Raw genomic sequence first — 19,188 nt, 5'->3', positions numbered from 1 at the left:
AACATTGTCTTCCCCGCCCACAGTGGAAGCTAGGGCAAAAAACTCTAACTGTCCACATTTGGTGATCCAAGCACTTTCGATCCAAGCTACTACTATAAGCATTTTTCTTAGACCAATTGCATTCAAACCATGGCCTAAACTGCATGCACTAAGACCCTAGCTCGAACCACCAGTGGTTAGAATTTGTCACAAGCCACCTATGATTAGGATAGACTATTGCTCAAACAAGTGAGCCCTAGAGCAGAACCCATCGTGTGGGCCATCCTCTATATGATAGACAAGACTCACATGGAGATCGAGGACATGTAGTTCGAGAGCGACGAAAGGTATAGAAACTACCAGACACCTTAAGGACAAGGTAGTTGAAAGCGTAGTGGATTATACGAACCAGATCAAATCGAATCATGAGGACATTAAGCTCAATGGATCGAGTCTATTTATCTTTTCATTGATTTATGTTTATCTCTTATGCAAGCCCTTAAGATAAGTCTAGTTTTGTCATGTAAGTCTTTAAAACAAGTCTAATTAAGTCATGTAAGCTATTAAGATAAATTCAATCAAGTCATGTAAGCCACTATGACAAATTCAATTAATTCATGTAAGCCTATAAGGTAAGTTTTAGCTCGAGTTGTATAAGTTTTTAAGGCTAAATTCGAGTATGACTCATTATACCCAATCTCTATGTATAGAGGGTTGGGTGGGCTTCTTTGTTTATTCATCCAAGTATCCAAACATACAATGAAGAATTAAGAATTATGTTTTAGCCTTAGACTATCTTATGAGTAAATGTAAGATAATCTGAGTAGACTAAAATAAATCATAGTCGTTTATTTGCCTAGAAGTAGATCTAACATAGAATCATAATTTTACATTTAAATCATAACCATCGCTTTCCTCCAGTAGCCACCCTATTATACGGTTGTCTATCACCACCCTTGGCTATCTGTCAGCCTTCAACAACTGCCATAACATTAGATATTTATCAATCTGTCCCGTTCTGACCTTCCTCTACTATTTTATTTATATCTTTTCATATCGACTTTTAATTTATATGAAACCAAAACCATTAGAACTCTAACTTCTGAGCCTATCAGAATCTAAATTTTTATAATTTTCATAATTTTCTTACATCTAGATCAATCCAGATCTGGTTCGTAACATGGTCAATTATAAATATGAGGTCCCTATTCAATTAATACAAGACTGGATTGTAAAAACATCTTCATATTCCTAACTATTGCTCAGGTTCAATTGTAATATTGTTTCCCCCTTTAAGATCTTCATCTTCATCCCAATCCTTTTTTTCTCTTAGTTCAAGAGGATATACATAGATATTTTTCTTAGTTTAGGGGAGTTTATGTGGGTTATATAAAAATTTAGAAAATTGTGAAAATAATGATATATAGTTTAAAGGGTTTATGCAGAATTATCTCTAAAATTAATTAGAAGTATCTACTAATATGATAGTACATATTACTCTTTCACTTTGTAACGGTAAATCTGTCTCTTTATTAATTTTTCTCTTAGGTGGCCATCTTCCCCATAAGTAATGGATATTAAACAATATACTCACATTTTTTTACAATCTGACCATATTGGTTAAGTCGAGTCAAGTTGATTACTTAGTTTTATCTTAATATTTTGAATTTTAAATAAATCGGATAATTCACATGTGGATCCGATCTGCTAGAAATTTTATACCTATAAATAGGGGTGGACATGTGCTAATAATTATCATTAGAAGAAATCTAAATTTAGCCAGTTATTATTTTCGTCCTTATCTTTTATCTAACCGTTAGATCATTTTATCTTTCTAGGAGTAGATCAAAGGCGTAAAAACATCCCAACCTTTCAAACCTTAACCACCTCCTACCTCCAGCAGCCACCCCATAATACGGCCATCCACGACCACCCTTGGCCGTCCATCACCCTCCGACGGCCGTCACAATGTCGGATATTTACTGTTTGCCCTCTTTGACCTATCTCCGCTATTTTATTTTTAACTTTTCATCCTAACCTCCGATTTAGGTGAAACGAGAGCCTTTAGAACCCTAGGTCACGAAGCTACCTCCATCTAAATTTTCAAAATTTTCTTATGTCCGAATAGTCAGATCTGGTTTGTAACATTGGTATTAGAGCCGACGTTTCTTGAAAGATAGTTAACACGCGTTCCAAGGCCAACAAGGAGGGATTGACCATGGAGGACTATGATCTCATCTCCATTCATGTGGGAGTTGATCTAGCGCCTATCCAACCCCAGCAACTATCGATGACGAGCCACCAACATGGGCAAAAGCTTTTTTTAAAGCATTTTTGGTCGAGTCGAAGGAGAACACGAAGGAGATCCAAACCGCCCTCAATGACTCAATCTAGGCCTTGACGAAGGCCTTACTAGTCGCCCTCCACCAACCTATGACGTAGCACTATCGGCCACGACGAAATTTGCTCAATCGTGGCTAGAAAACTCATACCGTGAGGGTGGTCGAGAGAAGCCCCAAACCACGACAACTATGACTTCTTCACCAGCGGTGTAGGTCCCTCCACGACAGCCGCCGTGGTGACGCTGGAGCAGCCGATAGAGATCGCCCCCGAGTTGTCTTCCCCACTAGTTGTGGAAGTTAGGACCGAAAACCCTAGCTTCCCACTAGCGGCTAGCCAGACGCTCACGGCCCCCATCGCCACGTCCGATCCCTCCCATAGGACCCCCGCTCTTGAGTCTAGGTCATCGTTCATACCGGCATCGATTGGAAGATCGCCAACGACGGTAGTTCACGCTGTAGCAAACTCGAAGATGGTGGCTACGGGTTCGACGCTCCCACGCCCACGGCTGACTTCCCCGGACCAACTACCGGCCAATAGTGGCCACCACAGCCACCAAAGATAGTAAGGTGGCCGAATCCGATAGCCACAGCTACGGGAAGCTACCCTTATGTCAGGGTGGCTTTGCTGTGGCTTACCGTTGTAGCTGCTCCCCTGTAGTGGGGCTACTAGTCCCTTCCGTAGCAGTCAGGGGCCAATGGACCTGCCAAACACACTAATGGCCGTCATTGCACTATCTCAAGCCCGACCTCGAGTTCGGCCCTCCACCGCCGCGAGGACCAGCTAGCGGCAACCCCCGACCGAACCTAGCTGCCACCGCCCCCCATGCACCCTGTGGTGGCGCCCCTTGGATGAATTCCAAATTCAACCTTAGGGTTAGGGTTAGGTTATTGGAACGAAGGAGATGAAGCGCATGATTTTTGAGGAAGGCCAAATTTTCGCGAATTGGTTCGACCAACTCGTGTGAACTAATTTGGAACCCATGAACAAGACCTCGAGCATGACTATGAGTCTAAAGAAGAATGGTGAAATGAACCAGTGGGCCCATGTCATCAGATTGAGTTGAACCTACATGTAGGGCAGAGGCGACATGAGCTGAACCCGTGGGCCTATGACCCATGAGACCAGCCTCGGCCCCAAGGTCACTTCGCTCGTGATGACAAACCACATTTTGGGATCCAAGCTTGGACCATCAAACTTGATTTTTCAAAAAAATTTAGAGGAAACTCGCTAGGCTGGACCTATCTAGCGGAGCAGTTTTTCACCTACCATGGCACGCTTGACCACTAGAAGGTCGAGCTAGTCTCATTCCACTTAGAGGGCATGGCAATTAGGTTGTACCAATTGGTTGAGCAGACTCGACCATTTGAGTCTAGGGATGTTGGGCTTGACGAACAGCTTGGGCTTGGCTCAAGTGAAGCTCGAGTCTGGCTCGACTCGGTCAGAGCTAAGCCAAGCCCGAGCCGCTGTAATAGGCTCGAAATTAATATCGAGCCAAGCCAAAGCTGGAGCCAGCTCGCTCAGGCTCGGCTTGATAGGCTCAATAGCCTGACTAGCTATAACTAAGGATATGTGGCATAAAGAAATATTGTCACGTGTTTGTCACTAACCCATCCTCACCCTCACCCGTAACCCATCCATCATGCTCGCCCACCATCACCCATCACGTCACCCTCCCCATCGCGTCACCTTCCTTATCCTCACCCACCCTACCCTCACCTTCACCTTCACCCTCATCCACCCGATCATCACTCATAGCCTCACCCCACGCGCCACCACCTCCTCCCTCTCCATCGGCCTCCATCGGCAAGCCACCACCATGGCGCCACATCCTCCTCTCCGTCAGCCTCCTCCTCGCCAGCAAAATTATGAGACTCGAAAGTAATTTCGAGCTGAGCCTGTGCCTAAGCCGGCTCACTCAGGCTCGGCTCATTTACACTCTTATTTGAGTCTTGGCAGGACTTTGTAGATGCGATCTGTGCTTGGTTTGGTCCGACCTAGTATGAAAACTTTCAGGCCATGATGACTAAGTTGACCTAGTCAACAATAGTTTGAGCTTACTAGGAGGAGTTCGAGCGGATATGCAATCGAGTCACTAATTGGTCTAATTCGGCCTTGAAGAGTATCTTCATTAGTGGGCTCAGGCCTGACATTCAGGCTAAGGTCAAGGCTTTGAAGCTCACTACTTCTAACGAGACCTTCTCCTTAGCTGTTCTGATAGAGTCTAAGTTGGATCAGATGAACTAGATTCGTAAAGACGAGAGAAGAAAGACGGCGCAAGCCCACGGTCCACTAAAGATGACATCTACCCTGACTTAGCCTTCACCAACGGCTTAGCCTAATCGACAGATAATCACGTGCCGTTTTGTACCCAATGACTTGGAAGAGTGCTGAGAAAAAAACTTGTATTTTTACTGTAATGACCGATTAGCCTCGGATCATAAATGCAAGCGACAACTAGCTCACATCATGTTCCTAGGCGGACTCGAGGAAGACGAACCCAAATCCACTAATTGGCACGACAAGTTGTATGAGTACAAGGACATAAGAGACTAGTCACCTTAAAGATATGTTGTCGGAAATGACGAAATGTTGTAGATTGTTACAATCCGGCCAAATTGGTTAAGTTGAGTCAAGTCGAGCCGAGTTAATTTAGTTACTTAGCTTTATCTTATTATTTTGAATTTAAATAAATCGGATAATCTACATATAGATCCGATCTGTTAGATATTTTACTCCTATAAATAGGTGTGGATATACGTCGGTAATTATCATTGGAAGAAATCTGAATTTAGCCAGTTATTATTTTTGTCTTTATCTTTTATTTAGTTGTTAGGTCGCTTAATCTTTCTAGAAGTATATCATAGTCGTAGAAATATTTCAACCTTCCAAATCCTAGCCGCCTCCTACCTCCAACAGCCACCCTACAATACGGCCATCCATCACTACCCTTAGCCGTCCACCACCCTCCAACGATCGCAACAACGTCGGATATTTACCGTTCTACCCTCTCTGACTTATTTCCACTATTTTATTTTTAACTTTTCATCTTGACATCCGATTTAGGTGAAATCAAAGCTATTAAAATCCTAACTCACGAGGCTACCTCCACCTAAATTTTTATACGTTCGGATCAATTCAAATTTAGTTTGTAACACATCCCTATCAATCATCTTACCTAACAATGCAAGTCATAATACTGGAGCTAATCATCCAGACCAAATTAGAACTCCCAAACTTTTTCTACATGTTTATTACACTTTAAAATTTAAGTATGAAACTATGTGGGTTTTATCATGTTGACAAAATCACTAAATCATACTACAGAATCATTAGCAATTTACTTTTTTAAATTTCTATACAAGTCATTGAATCGGAAAGCAACTTATATTTAAAGATAGCTGCTAGGTTTTGCTAATGTGGCGAACTCACATTGTCTCACATTTTAGTTTGAAGTGAATTAGACACTTAAAAAAAAATTGGCGGTAAACTTAAAAAAGTCAAAAACTTGATCACTTTGGAGTAGAATGGTTCGAAAAGTAGATTAAGTACATCAAGAATCAATCAACATTAAAAACCTACACTTTTCCAAGAAGCTATATATATATATATATCAAACAAATATGAAAGATCTAACATTACTTATATTTCTTTATCCTCTTTCTATATGGAAAATTTTGTCACTCTTCAGTTAAAGCATGGCAATTATCCATTATGGCGTGAGCAAGTGCTTGGTCTGGCTGACAGCCAAAATCTTGTGGGGTGCCTCACTAGTGAAAACCTCATGCTTTCTCCATATATCTCTTGTCCTGAAGCATATATCTAATGATGAGCCCAAAGAGGCAAACCTAAAATATGTCAGATGGAGAAAATCAAATCAATTATTACGTGGATGGATTATTAGAACCCTCACAGAAGAGGCTCCAAGCTTGATAATTGCCTTAGAGACATCTGTCGAAGTATGGATGGCTCTCAATGTGTGCAGGTGTTGCAGGAATAGGAATTTCAGCTTCAACTACAGCTTAGGTACATGCATAAGGATTCGTCAACTCTACTTAGTAATTATCTAAGACAATTTAAAAGTGTGTGTGATAACTTGGCTGTAATTGGAAGTATAGAGCATGATAAAATGAAGATTATCTCACTCCTCAATAGTCTTACCACCAAGTATGAACTATTTACTATAAGCATGCTCAAACCACTAATGCCCTCCTATGAAACTCGTACAAATCTTCATAGCATTGAGCCGAGTAAATATTTTGCATCTTATGGTCAAAAATTCAAGAGCTCTAATCAGCCTAACCAACAAGGAGAATGCTCCAAACACAATGATGTTTTCTCAAAAGGTAAGATATTTCATCCAACAAACCAAAACAATCATGCTGCTCTTTCTACAATTCAAATCACAGCAACCACAAAACAAAGAATGAAATCATATATCATATGTCAAATATGTGAAAAGCATGGATATGAAGCATCAAAATATTAGCATTGATTTAACAATGCATATCAACCCAATGATATGCCTTAAGCACTAGCTGTGTTAACACTCAATTATAATATTGCTGATTAAGAGTGGATGACTTACACTGGTGCACTGCACACATGACATCTAACCCAGGTATGCTAAATGATATACATTTATATAAAGGTTTTGATAATGTAATAGTAAATAACGATAATTTATTGCCAATTATACATATTGGTGAAGCACTAATATGCAATAATTCTAATATTATTAAACTTGATAATGTTTTATTAGTCCCTAATCTTGAAAAAATCTTTTATCGGTAGGTCAATAAGTAGAGATTATCGCATTAATTGTGAATCTTTTGGTGCTGGTTTCACTATAAAGGACAAGGCCACAAGTCAAATACCACTGAAAGGGCACAAGAGGGATAACCTCTACACCATCTCAATCTCGCCAGAGGCTGACCTTTTAGTGCCATTTCAGTTTGCCTGCCACAATATTTGGCACCAAAGGCTAGGTTACTCACAAGCTATTGCTGTTCAAACTTTAAAGTTCTTGGCAAAATGAAAAACTCATCGATATGTGAAAGATGTCAACTTGAGAAATTTAGTGGCCTTCCTTTTCTTAATTCATCTAATAAAAACTATGATTTACTCTAAAATTTTCATTGTAATCTCTAGGTCTAGCACCAATCAATTCCGTTGACAAATTCTCTAATTATGCTATTCTAGTTAATGGTTTTAGTAGATATATGTGGTTTATATATACCTGTAAATCTATATATTTTACTTCCTTCTATTCATTTGCTAAATTTATTGACCGTCAATTCTCAAAGAAAATTAAAGTGTTTTAATCTAATGGTGGTGAAGAGTTTACTAGCAATGCTTTTCAGAAATTTCTACAGAATCAAGATATTCAAGTTTCCTGTACTCAAATGCCACAACAAAATGGTGTCCCCAGTGCATCGTCATCCTACCAATTTGTGCATTAGGTCTCACTATGTTATTTCATAGTGGCATGCCTAAACGTTTTTGGGTCGTAGCATTCTCAACTATAATTTTTCTAATCAATCGCTTACCCTCAGTCACACAAAGCAATGAGTACTCACCATTTTTCAAGCTCTATTGTAGGCATTCAGATTATACTTCCTTGATGAAAAATATTATCCATATCTTTGAAGTTTAGCCCAATAACTCTCCTATATGTATCTCACGACATGTTTTTTATGAAGAAAACTTTCCCTTCAAGAATCCTGCAACCTTGCATTCTCACTCATCACCTATTGGGTTTTCTTCTACTTTTCACAGAATGGTAAGATGCCAGCTCTTCTGGTGACTCACTCACACTTCTTATTTCAGCTATGTTTAACACCTCTACGATGCAGGATAATGCAACCATGTCTCCAATGTCGCCTGTAGTTTTCGATATACCCGACACTGATAATACACCACAAGTTTCTCTTGACACCACCCCAGCATAAAACATGCCTCCAGATATGCCAACACCCTCAACTTCTCTTGAGTCTATCTCACTACATGGTATTGATCCAGAGTCATCTCATTCCTCTTCTGGGTCCACTAACCCCAACTTAGAAGCTTTTCCATCTCATAATTCAACTATTCCACTCTCATATACTTCGGCAGGGTCCTATTCAGTGCATAATGACACGAGCTAAAGCAAGTGGATATAAAACCAAATCCTAGATATGCTCATCTTTAATAAGAGTCTACGAGCAGCCTTGATACATGGATGCAGGATGGACTCAAGCAATGCATGAGGATTTGGGAGGCGCTCCACCAAAACAACACTTGGACTCTTAGTTCCTCGCCAACCTGACATGCATATTATAGAATGTTGATAGGTTCCTGTCCAACGGAGCCTTATCAAGCAATATCACAGTGAGAATAAAGGTGAAAAAGGTCACTTTGGCTGATCTAGAGAGAAAAGAGAGAAAAGAAGAAAATATATTCCTTATCAAGTCAGCAAAAGCAAAACTAGTCATTTAAGAAAAGAAAACAAACTAAAAACTAATCAAACACGAAAATTAACTTAACTCGCATCCGTCGAGCATTCAAATGGCCTGGAAGGGTGGGCTATTTAGCTATTGGGCGTCCGAATACCAAGTAGGCCCGTTCAAATGCCTCCGAAGGCTATTTTGCTCTTAGGTTCAGTCATTCAAACGCAGTAAAGATTATTTGAACACTGATTCCTGAGAGCCTTGCGCTATTTGCTACATCTTCTGCTTGTCCTCCGGTCATTGCACGGCGTTGTCTGCGTCAATAAATAACTAGGAATAGCTCCGTTCCTATTAAATGTAAATGGGTCTTCAAGCAAAACTCAATGCTGAGGGGTCCCTCAATCGATTGAAGGCATGTTTAATGCAAAAGGATACCATCAAACCTGGTACTATTAGGACAGTCCTCCCCCTTGCCTTAGTTCGTAAATGGGAGATTCGTCTTTTTCATGGTTCTATGATTCTCTTCCAAAGCATGTTTGCAAAATAAATATAGCTTTTTAAGATTTAAAACAAACTCCTAGAGCCTGCAGGTTTGATCGATTAATTCGATAGTTTTTTTAATAACCTATGAATTTTTTTTGTAGTATTTGAGATCCCTCTCTTTTTGTCATTGCATCATGATTCCCTAATTTTACTACTTTATGTTGCTGATATAAAATTAACGGTTTCAGTAACACCTTGCTTCATGAATTTATTCATGCATGCATTTCACCTCGAATTAGATATGGAGGATCTCGGAACAAATACATTATTTCCTTGGAATTCAAGTAAATCCTATTACTAATGGTTTAGATACTATTGAACGTGCACAGATGAAAGATTTCAGGGCAATTGAAATAAAAAAAAAAAAACACAACACTGTAGGCAATGATGGCCGTGCCACAGAATGAATCGTACCGACCACCGACCGGCACAATTCATTAAGTTTTTAATCAACTAACCCAACCCAATCCAAACTGCCCTGATCCTTTCTCTCTCGACCTTTTTCCCTCTTTATGCTAGAGCACGTGGTGCGAGCAACAACCCTCTCTCTTGACCTATTTCTCTCATGCTAGAGCACCCGATGGGGGTGCAAGCAACAATGGCCACTCAGTGAGCGACGACAAGATCGATAGCAAGTAGCAAAGTTATTAGGAGGAGTGCCGACGAGCTCTATAGTTAAGGAAAGAAATAAGCAAAACGTCATATGTTCTTTTTCTATAAATAAATCATCCATTTTCATGAAAAGTAAGGAAGATACAGCAATTTATTCGAGACTTAATTTACAGAATCACCCTTATCTTCTAAGTTCTAACCGATTGTGAAACTGTTTGCCACTACATATAATTTATCCTCTTTAATAAGTATTGTGAATGAGAACCACTTTTAACAACTTGAACAAAATTATGAGGTGATCTAACTAATGCCAATTAAAACAATATCTAATCTTTTGTTTGATTCATTAAGCTTCAGCAAGCGAGAATCAATCTCAAGAACTTGATACCACTGATATTTGCCTCTCAATGAGTGAGAAAGGTAAATAGGATCCACCATGGCTCCGTAACCAAAGAACACAGTATCCTTCAAGCAAGCAGAGTGGTGGTTGAGAGTGTTGGTACAAAGCTTAATCCATCACATTTTGGCAATGGAAGCTGGGCAAGATAATTCCCCTGAAAGATCCTCAAAGTTCATGCCGTCTTTTAACTCAGAAGCTTCAATAGATGAGGACTTTGTGAAATTTCTTGGTCGAATGCACCAGTTGCATTCTGCATTTCTCTATCGGAGCCAACACTTTGATTTATTCTTATCTTCACCATAGCCAATGCTTAACGTCAAATCAATTTCACTCTTATTATCAGTACAGAACTCTGACCCTTCCTTGCACATCTTTTCTTTCAAGTGGTTTCTGGAGACACTGGTCTGATCTTGGTTGTCTTCAAATCTGGAAGTAAACTCATCATCTGCATGATGTTGATGATCAAAGCCCTTCCGGGCAACCCATGGATCTTCAGAACAGATGCTTGCACTATACAGATGCAAATTATGGTACTCAGAAATCACTAGGGGACTGATATGAGACGCATGGCTGGTTTCGGAGGTAGCTGCACTTGTCCAAAAGTCAGGCCTTGAACTTGTAGCCAGTCTATGAGTTACATCTGAAACAGAGTGGAGTATACTGTGCTTATTGCTGAATTCAGCCATCAGCATTTTCTGCACTCTGTATATCCGATGGAGTTCATGCACCTGATATCAAACCCACAGTGGGTGCAACAGAGCGCAATCAAGGAACCCCAAAATCTAGGAAGATGTAGAAAGAAAACAATGGCTTGGCATAGAATTTTACAGAAAAAGGCATATCAGTGGACAACCTAGCAAGTATGTATTTAATTTTACTCATATGAGGTCCTATTGGGAGGTCAAACTGAGCATAAATGGAAATTAAAAGATAGGACTTGATAAGCTTCATTGGATGTAATTTTTATTAGGTATAATTGGGACATGAGGAGTCAAGTGAAAGTGTGAAAGGACAAATAGGCAATCAAATGGTTCCATTGTTCTAGTTATGCTTCTTAAAGATATGATATGTATTAATGTATATGTATATGTATATTTCTATTATCTGTTCTTATATGGTGTATAGCACATGAGAGGGCATCTTATAATATGACATACATTATTGGTCTGATACTTAACAACCTAACTTTTGAGTAAACTAATTATCTAACAATATTTAAGAATCATACAATGTGTACATGCGCTAATACACATGAACGGAAAAAAGAACAAAATCTATACAGCTATTTCATGCAAACATCAACAACATTGAATAAGGAGATTGGTTAGAGTTATTTATAGAGATTAGTAATCTTTTAGCTATGCTGTGCAGAAATAGGTATTATAGGCTGCGAAAAATGTAACTATTTTTTATTTGACACTTGTAGCTTTCAGTAATCAAATACACCTTGAGCAAACTCTGAGGCATTTTGAGGATTTATCAAAAATTGCACGGTCAAATTAGAAATAATGAAAAGGCAGATCAGAAATACTTTGCTAAGACATTATGATATACATGTTTTTAAGAACAAGCCTTTAAATCAAGAGTAATGTAAGGACTCCTCAGAGTGTCTAGAACTTCAAAATATATCTAAGAACAAAACTACGAAATGCTAGAACCAAGGTTCGTCGGATCAGCCGATCTAGGCCTGATCAAAGTCAATTTGCTAGGATTGGCTAGGATTGGTCGGTTTTAATTAAACCAGGCCAGATCCATTATGAAGAGATCTAGCTCCAATGGGCTCCAACGAACTCTGATGAATTATGGTTCATCAAGTATTTATTATTTGGAATTATCACATGATCTATATGCTGATTATTATTCTCCTTAATATCCTTAGTATCCTCAAACATAAGATTCATATATTAATTATTATCTTTCTCAAAGAAAAATTAGATTCATTTAATATGAATTATATAATACAATCACTCTTTAGAACACCAAATCCTAGACATCATTATTTACAAACTTATGGTAATTATAATGATGGTGACTATAGAGATTTATGAGAGCCAGCTCGGTATTCATCGAAATTTTAATTTTTGAGTAAATTAGTACTTTTATTTTATTGTTTAATTTTTAGCGTTCATACGTGAGTAATTATTATTATTATTATTATTTTGTCATATTTTCTAAATTTTTAGGAATTTTTCTACATTTTTAAATAATGTTTAGAATTTTATGTAATTAAAAAAGTCCAATCCGATCTGGGGTACTGATACAACCGATACATATCAGTTTTCCGGAAAGCCGATTCTGATCCTAATCTCGAATTTTCAAACCTTGGCCAGAACAGTGAAATTTTACTGTAGACTTTTAATTGATCATATCTGATTAGCAATCTTGTTTGATTTGTATATCAGATTCTTTCTTTAGAAGATTACGAAATTACAAAAGAAAGATCTGAGTAACTTAATAAGTGTTTGGTTAGTTTAGAAACTTCCATGATCAAAATTCAAATTTCTTTAGGTCTCTTACGAGCCACATTAGATTCCCATACTTCTAACAACCGAAAGTCTCTTCCTTTTCATCCTTTAAAATAATTATACTTCTTGTGTCCTTCATCGTTATCATGTCCTCATCCAAAATTCGTTTTGTATTCAGGTTGGTCAAATATTTGATTGAAATTGTGTGTGGTATACACACTAGAATAGCAGATTTTCATGATGAATGTTATCCAGATTTTCTTCTGATATGATATTCATTGTGCATATAGTTATCCTAGATAATACCTATTAAATCATGATAGCTTTTATTTGTTGAAGGCAAACTCAAGAGACATGAGAATACAAGTAGACTTTACCATGAAAGAGGGTATATAGATAACTACCATGTGCCTGTTTGTGTCTCTAAATTAAAAGTAAAACATTCTTTTACAATCTACCAACTAAGCTGATAACCTAACTATAGAAAATGTGAGACCTATTGAGGGATCCAAGATGAGGCTAGCCAAAAACTGGGGATTGCAGTGTAGCATTATTAAGGGTAGGCCTCCTATCCATAGATTGATTGTCGCGCTTCTGCCTAGCCAAGTTACTCTCCACGTGATGGATCAATCTTTATGGGAATCAACTTTAATATGATACAGGATATGTTGGTACCAAGGTAGGTGAAAGGAAAATTGTCCACAGATGCTCACTTTCCTATAGATTCTATCTTTGACATGATGATCTAAACAAGGTGGGAAATACCCACAAAATTTCTCAATTTCCACTTTCTCACTAGTCAAGGAACAATATTGGTCAAAGATTTTGTGGATCTGTTTTGCATTGGTGCGCGAGGCTTCGAAGAAAAAGTTACAACAGATGGGTTAGATCAGGGAGACCATCATAAAAGGAAAGAAACCCCAATCAGCACAGATGATGCACCACGGTTCATTAAATAAGACAGGACCTAAACGAAAAGGATAAATAAATAAGGGGATAAGGGGTCACCTTATCTTATTCCTCTCTTAAGAGGTCCATTGGATAGTTTGGCCATGAATGAGTAACAAAAACTTTGGTGAGGATGCATAGGCATGAACCTATCTGCACTACTCAGGAGGAAACTCATGAAGGAGCGAGTATTATGGTGGATAGCCTCCCAGCTCAACTGCTCACATGCTTTTTCCATGTCCAATATAATAATACATTGTTTAGCCATTATATAGTGACAAGGATCATAATCTGACCGATAGACACATCCAATCCATTTAGGTTGGTTGATTGGTTACATTTAAGCCAAGAGTTTTCAAAAGAAAAAAACGGAAAATATATCGAGCTAGAATCTCAACTACTTGAAGATTGAAAGTAAAGGATCAGATTTGAATTCTGTGACATAATTTATTAGTACTTTTTGTAGGAAACTGTTCTCTTTTTGAAATTTGGCAATTATGGGGAAGAAGAAAAAAAAAAAAAACCAATGATAGATATGTGAGCAACGTACCTGTTGTCTGAAGATCTCTTCATGCTTCAGAATAGTATGTCGGGCAGATTCTCTGTCATATTGCTTGAGAAACCTATCCATTGATCCCAAGCTGGTAGGAACAAACCTGAACACAATATTAAATAGTTGTAGAGTAGCCCCAAGAATTTGGAGTCTTTTAAGCATATATTTGTTATATAATGTTTACTCTTCAAGGAGGTGAAAAACTTGCGTAGCCCATGTACTGTTCCTTCCAATCCTGGAAGACATAGCATCATGTATGATTCCTCGTTACATTTTTTGTTTATCTCTACATAATTTCTGCTGAGAAGTACAAAACACATGTTGTGCATACAGATAAGCAGGGAGAAGCGTAAAAGTACTTAATTTGTAGAAATCCTTACATTGAATATTTAATTGCTCACTTGTGAAAGTAAAGAAGGTATGCAACATAACACTAGAGAAGAGAACTATAAAAAAATTGACTGTCAGACAATACAGAATGATCCATCTGGTTTTATGTCAAGAAAATCAATTTGGAAGGCTAACTTGAAACCAGAAAAAGTTGGAATCTACAAAGAAGTTACTTCGTGGTTGCATAGTGCATATAACTTATTAAATTCATGTTCTGTTAAGGATAGTATAGCAGTATTTCCATAGTATTTCCTGTTCCCCAGCTGTTGCTTATGTAAGTCAATTGCTCTATTATAACTCCTTGACTCTGTCAGAGCTAGATTTTCATAGTGGGTTCTAGGGTTTATGGTATAGTACTACTCCCATAGTACCTTTTGTTGTCCACTTGTTGCATGCAGGTCAACTGTCTATTATCAATCTTCAACTGTCAGAGCCAGATTTTTTGTAGTGGGTTCTACATTAATACACATCTAAATAACCATCAGAGATACATCAATGATACTATAATCAATATTTTCAAGTACATCGATAAAATTATTTCTTGCTAAGACAAAACAATCTGTTCCAGATGTTAATCTATCAGCTATGATTAGAAGTAGAACTACATTGGAATATATAAGCACAAAAAATTTGCAAAACAGGGTGAATTAGTGAGCTTGGACACTAAGTTAAAGATATTTAGCTTAATCTGCCTACCTGATATGAAGAGCCCATGGGAAATGTATCTTCTTTTAGATGACAAAGGTAGGCAAGCATGATAGTCTCAGCAGACTTGGTTATGAAGAACAATATTTCTCCTTATATATCCTTTTCCTCGGTCAACTGCAAGATTTAGCTCAGTTGACACATTGGCACCTGGAATCTGGGTGAAGCCCCACGTACTGCAGCTCAACCTTCAAACTATTACGCTAATGTGTTGGTGGAGTCCTTAATTTTGCTGAGTGAGGTGATATTGCTTATAACTTATCCTGAGGTGCATCAGAGAAAATATGGTCAGAAAGCTGAGACCATCAATTGACAACGCGAAAGCAATTCTGCTTCTGTTATGTAATAAATTTCTTGTGAATGTCATGCTGTTGCCACAGCATGACAATCATTCTATACATTGGCTTTATAAGTAATTTCAACTATTTGGGGTCAAGGTAATTGATCCATTAGGGTTCCTGATCAGTTATAACTGCATAATCACAAAAGTCATATCTGCAGAAACAGTCAAACTTGCACTAGCTTGTTCTGTGAGGAAGTTGACAGAGGATTCAATAAAAGAACTACCTCTGCATGTATTTGGAAGGAAGTGCCAAAAGATGTAGTAGAAGAATTTTGTTTAACCATTCATCTTGTTATTTTAACATGGAAAGGCAACAGAGAAATTTTGTTTGAAAGTATTTTCTATGAGCATATCTATCATCAAGTTTTTTTCAGAGTCATCTTATTTCAAAGAGGAAATGCTCAAGGAATGAAAAAGATACTGACCAAGCTCTCTCCAGATGCCATAATATTTTTTTTATTTTAATTTTTCTACCATGGTTTTTCTTTCTAGCCTACAGTTTGAAATTTAAATGACTAGAAGAGAAATTTTCTTGCAAACTTAACACATTAGAAAAACTAAAAGATAAAAGGTGTCAATTTCTCTTTTAAGTGATAGGAAATGAAAAGATTAGGAAGATCAATCAGATATTCTAGTAGGATATTTCCAATTAAATTATACTTCGAAATCTACATAGGAACTCTATAAAATGAAGTTTTAAAGTAAAGAATCAGAAGGGATAACCATTATAATACTTTCTCTATAGTTAATATAGATCTGATAGCTAACATTAATGTACAAACCCTAGAGTCACTGATTGCTATGGCAATCTAGGTTACTCTTTTGCAGACAAACTTTAGATGTATAATAGAAAACCATTTTTGGTTCTGATGCTTACCAACCCCATAAAAGTTTTCCTATCTAGGTACAATAGCAACAGGAGAACATGTGATCTGCAACTAACGATTTCATAGATGTCCAAATCGTGATTAATACACTGTTATAGCTTTTGTTGATTCCAAGAATTCTGATGGAAAATCACAATGTAATTTAGAGTTATGCTACTGATAAAACAGTGTCAATGCATAAGCACATGAATCAAACATTTAGTCCAGCTTATCTTAATTTTCAGAAGATTTTCTCATGGTCGAAATCAGACACAGAAGCACAACTCCTCTATGTTAACATGGATACAACAGCAGCAACAAACTGTAACTTTCCAAGTAATCAGGTTTTAGATAAGGCCTGAAACAGAAGGGGGGGCAAGAGAAATGATTCAAAGTAAAGACAGATCAAGAGGAAAAGAAGGTTATTCACCTACAAGCTCCATCTCCATTGCTTAGCGGATCTTTTCTTCAGACGGGGCCTTCTTCCTCCATCTGTCATGGCTATGAGTAGCAAAACAAAGCTAGCACCCACTCTTCTGCTTCAATGAATTATTTCAAACAATCGTGCAGATGCGGGGACCTAATCATTGGAGAAATCTGACCAACAGGAAATGATAGATTCAGAGAATAGTCAGATACTAGAAAGCTTCTTTTTCACACATAAATAGCTAATCAAATGGATATGAGAAGAACAAACGAAGGACAAAATAATGCAAGTTGACAGGCTGTGAGGTGGGAGGAGGCAAGTAAAAGGGAGGGGGAAAGCCTATGATGAATCAGATGGTTATAATATTCTATCCACAGGGAAGGATCAAAGTAGAATATCAAACTCTAAAAAACACATTGAGAATCTAACTCCTTTACGTAAGCCATGTAAACAAAATATTAAAGAAAGTTATTGGAGGATATGAAGACACCAAGATGCCATGGAGAGCTGATGCTTTCTCTTTCCCCTTCTACCTTCTTGTTCAGTCCTTACATATGTCCTTCCATATATCTAAAGATACTGATGCATAATCCAAAACTGTCCTCACACCCCTTTCCAGAGTTCCTAACATCAGAACCAAGTAAACTGCTCTTTGGACAACTGTTTTCGTTCAATCAGGTTAGTGGATATCGTAGAATTGTCATTTTAAGCCTGACGCAAGTCCTAATTTGGGTTAAAGGAGTTGAGATTTTTTTTCCCCCTGTGATGAGTATATCAAAAGGAGTACATGGTAACTGCATTAAATAGGAAAGGATAACACCAAAGGTGGAACATCTAAAATTGACATGTCACTTCCTATCATTCCTTTAAGATATCTTGCTATAAGGAATCATTGGTTCCCGTATTGCGTGATTGGGTTTCTTTCTCATCAAAAGAAGGAATCATTCCCTCAAGTTTGGACTTTGGACAATGCAGTACTAGTTCCTCGAAGAAAGAAGCGATGTTGACAACGAATAATCAATTTTTACCGCACCAAACTCAGGACCCACCTCCAGATTTCACCCCACAATACACCGAATTGCAACTTGGAATAATTCTTATTCTTCCAGCATTATCTATCTTACTCTGCCATCCAACAAGCTCCTCCTGCGAAACGAGTGATCTTTTTTTCACAAATGTCAACTTTTGCACCAGCGTCCTCAGAAAAATATGAGTTGGAATCAATCCTTTCACCTCTAAATATATGGACCCAATATCTATTACACAAACTGCTCTGAATTAACTAAAACTAAACAATCTGCACCATCACATAACAGATAATGACTTATATAGTTCACGGGAAGAAAGTATAATTCACTAAAAAATATACAAATACAAGAAGAAGAAATAAAAGGAAAGAAAGAAAAAAGTTGGAACAGAAGAAGCAACAGCGCCTACTAGGCCACTCACTACCAACACTTATCATCACTTCCCTCCGGAAGCTGACATACATTTCACATACCTGTCTTCGAGATGCATTTTGAGCACCATAAAGAAGTCCACAGATCCCCAAGGCCTCGTCTCGGTGAGGTCCCAACATCAAACAACTGGATCGCATGGGTCAGGGGTCTTAGTTTAATGGTACCCATCTCTCCCTGTTCATGTTTGTGGAAGACCCCACCTCTTTTGTCCTCCCCTCTCCCTCTTCTTCTTTTTCTGGGGAAATCCCAATTTACTACGAGGAATGGACACATTTATTTCGTGCACGAGTAACATGGGATGTTATGAGGAGGCGGAATCTATTGGGACTTTTGTCCTGGCTCAAGCGAAGAACCAGAAGAAATGCATAAGAAAACTAAAGATCATAGCTGAGGTTGAGATTGGATCGTCTTTTCCTTCCTAAGTGGGGGGGTTCACTCAATTATTTTTCAAAGGTTTGTAACATATTAACACACTTTTTTTTTTCCTTAAAAAAAGGAGAAATTATATTTTACTTCCAAAGTTACTCTATTCGACAAAATTGTATAAAATTAAATAAACTTTTTAGTTTATATAAAACAATATTAATTGATAAAAACATAATAGAAGAGATGATGTATCTACAAGGATTTTCAAATTCAGCCTAAGATTTCATTGGAATTATCATTAGATTTAATTTTTTAAAAGAATGCTTGAATATTCATAACAGATGAATGTTAAATATTAGCAAA

At 37.8% G+C, this 19,188-nt stretch overlaps 1 protein-coding gene across 8 annotated transcripts; it reads right to left on the bottom strand.

Moving 5' to 3' along the window:
- Positions 1–10,022: 10,022 nt before the first annotated feature.
- LOC140773643 (uncharacterized) lies at positions 10,023–18,661 on the bottom strand. Of its 8 annotated transcripts, none has more exons than XM_073116310.1 (6): positions 18,501–18,661; positions 17,003–17,169; positions 15,355–15,626; positions 14,453–14,568; positions 14,266–14,371; positions 10,023–11,030 (listed from the first exon to the last, which is right to left on the bottom strand). In XM_073116310.1, the coding sequence occupies exons 4-6, from the start codon at positions 14,512–14,514 to the stop codon at positions 10,563–10,565; spliced, it is 636 nt and encodes a 211-aa protein (XP_072972411.1). In that variant the 5' UTR covers positions 14,515–14,568; positions 15,355–15,626; positions 17,003–17,169; positions 18,501–18,661; the 3' UTR covers positions 10,023–10,562. The 8 variants fall into 8 exon arrangements, with proteins under 8 accessions (XP_072972411.1, XP_072972412.1, XP_072972410.1 ...); XM_073116311.1 differs by lacking the exon at positions 18,501–18,661 and adding an exon at positions 18,049–18,123; XM_073116309.1 differs by lacking the exon at positions 18,501–18,661 and adding an exon at positions 17,490–17,766.
- Positions 18,662–19,188: the final 527 nt, after the last annotated feature.

The sequence above is a fragment of the Typha angustifolia genome, chromosome 13 (genome assembly GCF_048772165.1).
Source record: "Typha angustifolia cultivar Huaian chromosome 13, ASM4877216v1, whole genome shotgun sequence".
NCBI classification, from domain to species: Eukaryota; Viridiplantae; Streptophyta; class Magnoliopsida; order Poales; family Typhaceae; genus Typha; species Typha angustifolia.
This window is presented reverse-complemented; position numbering and strand designations above follow the sequence as displayed.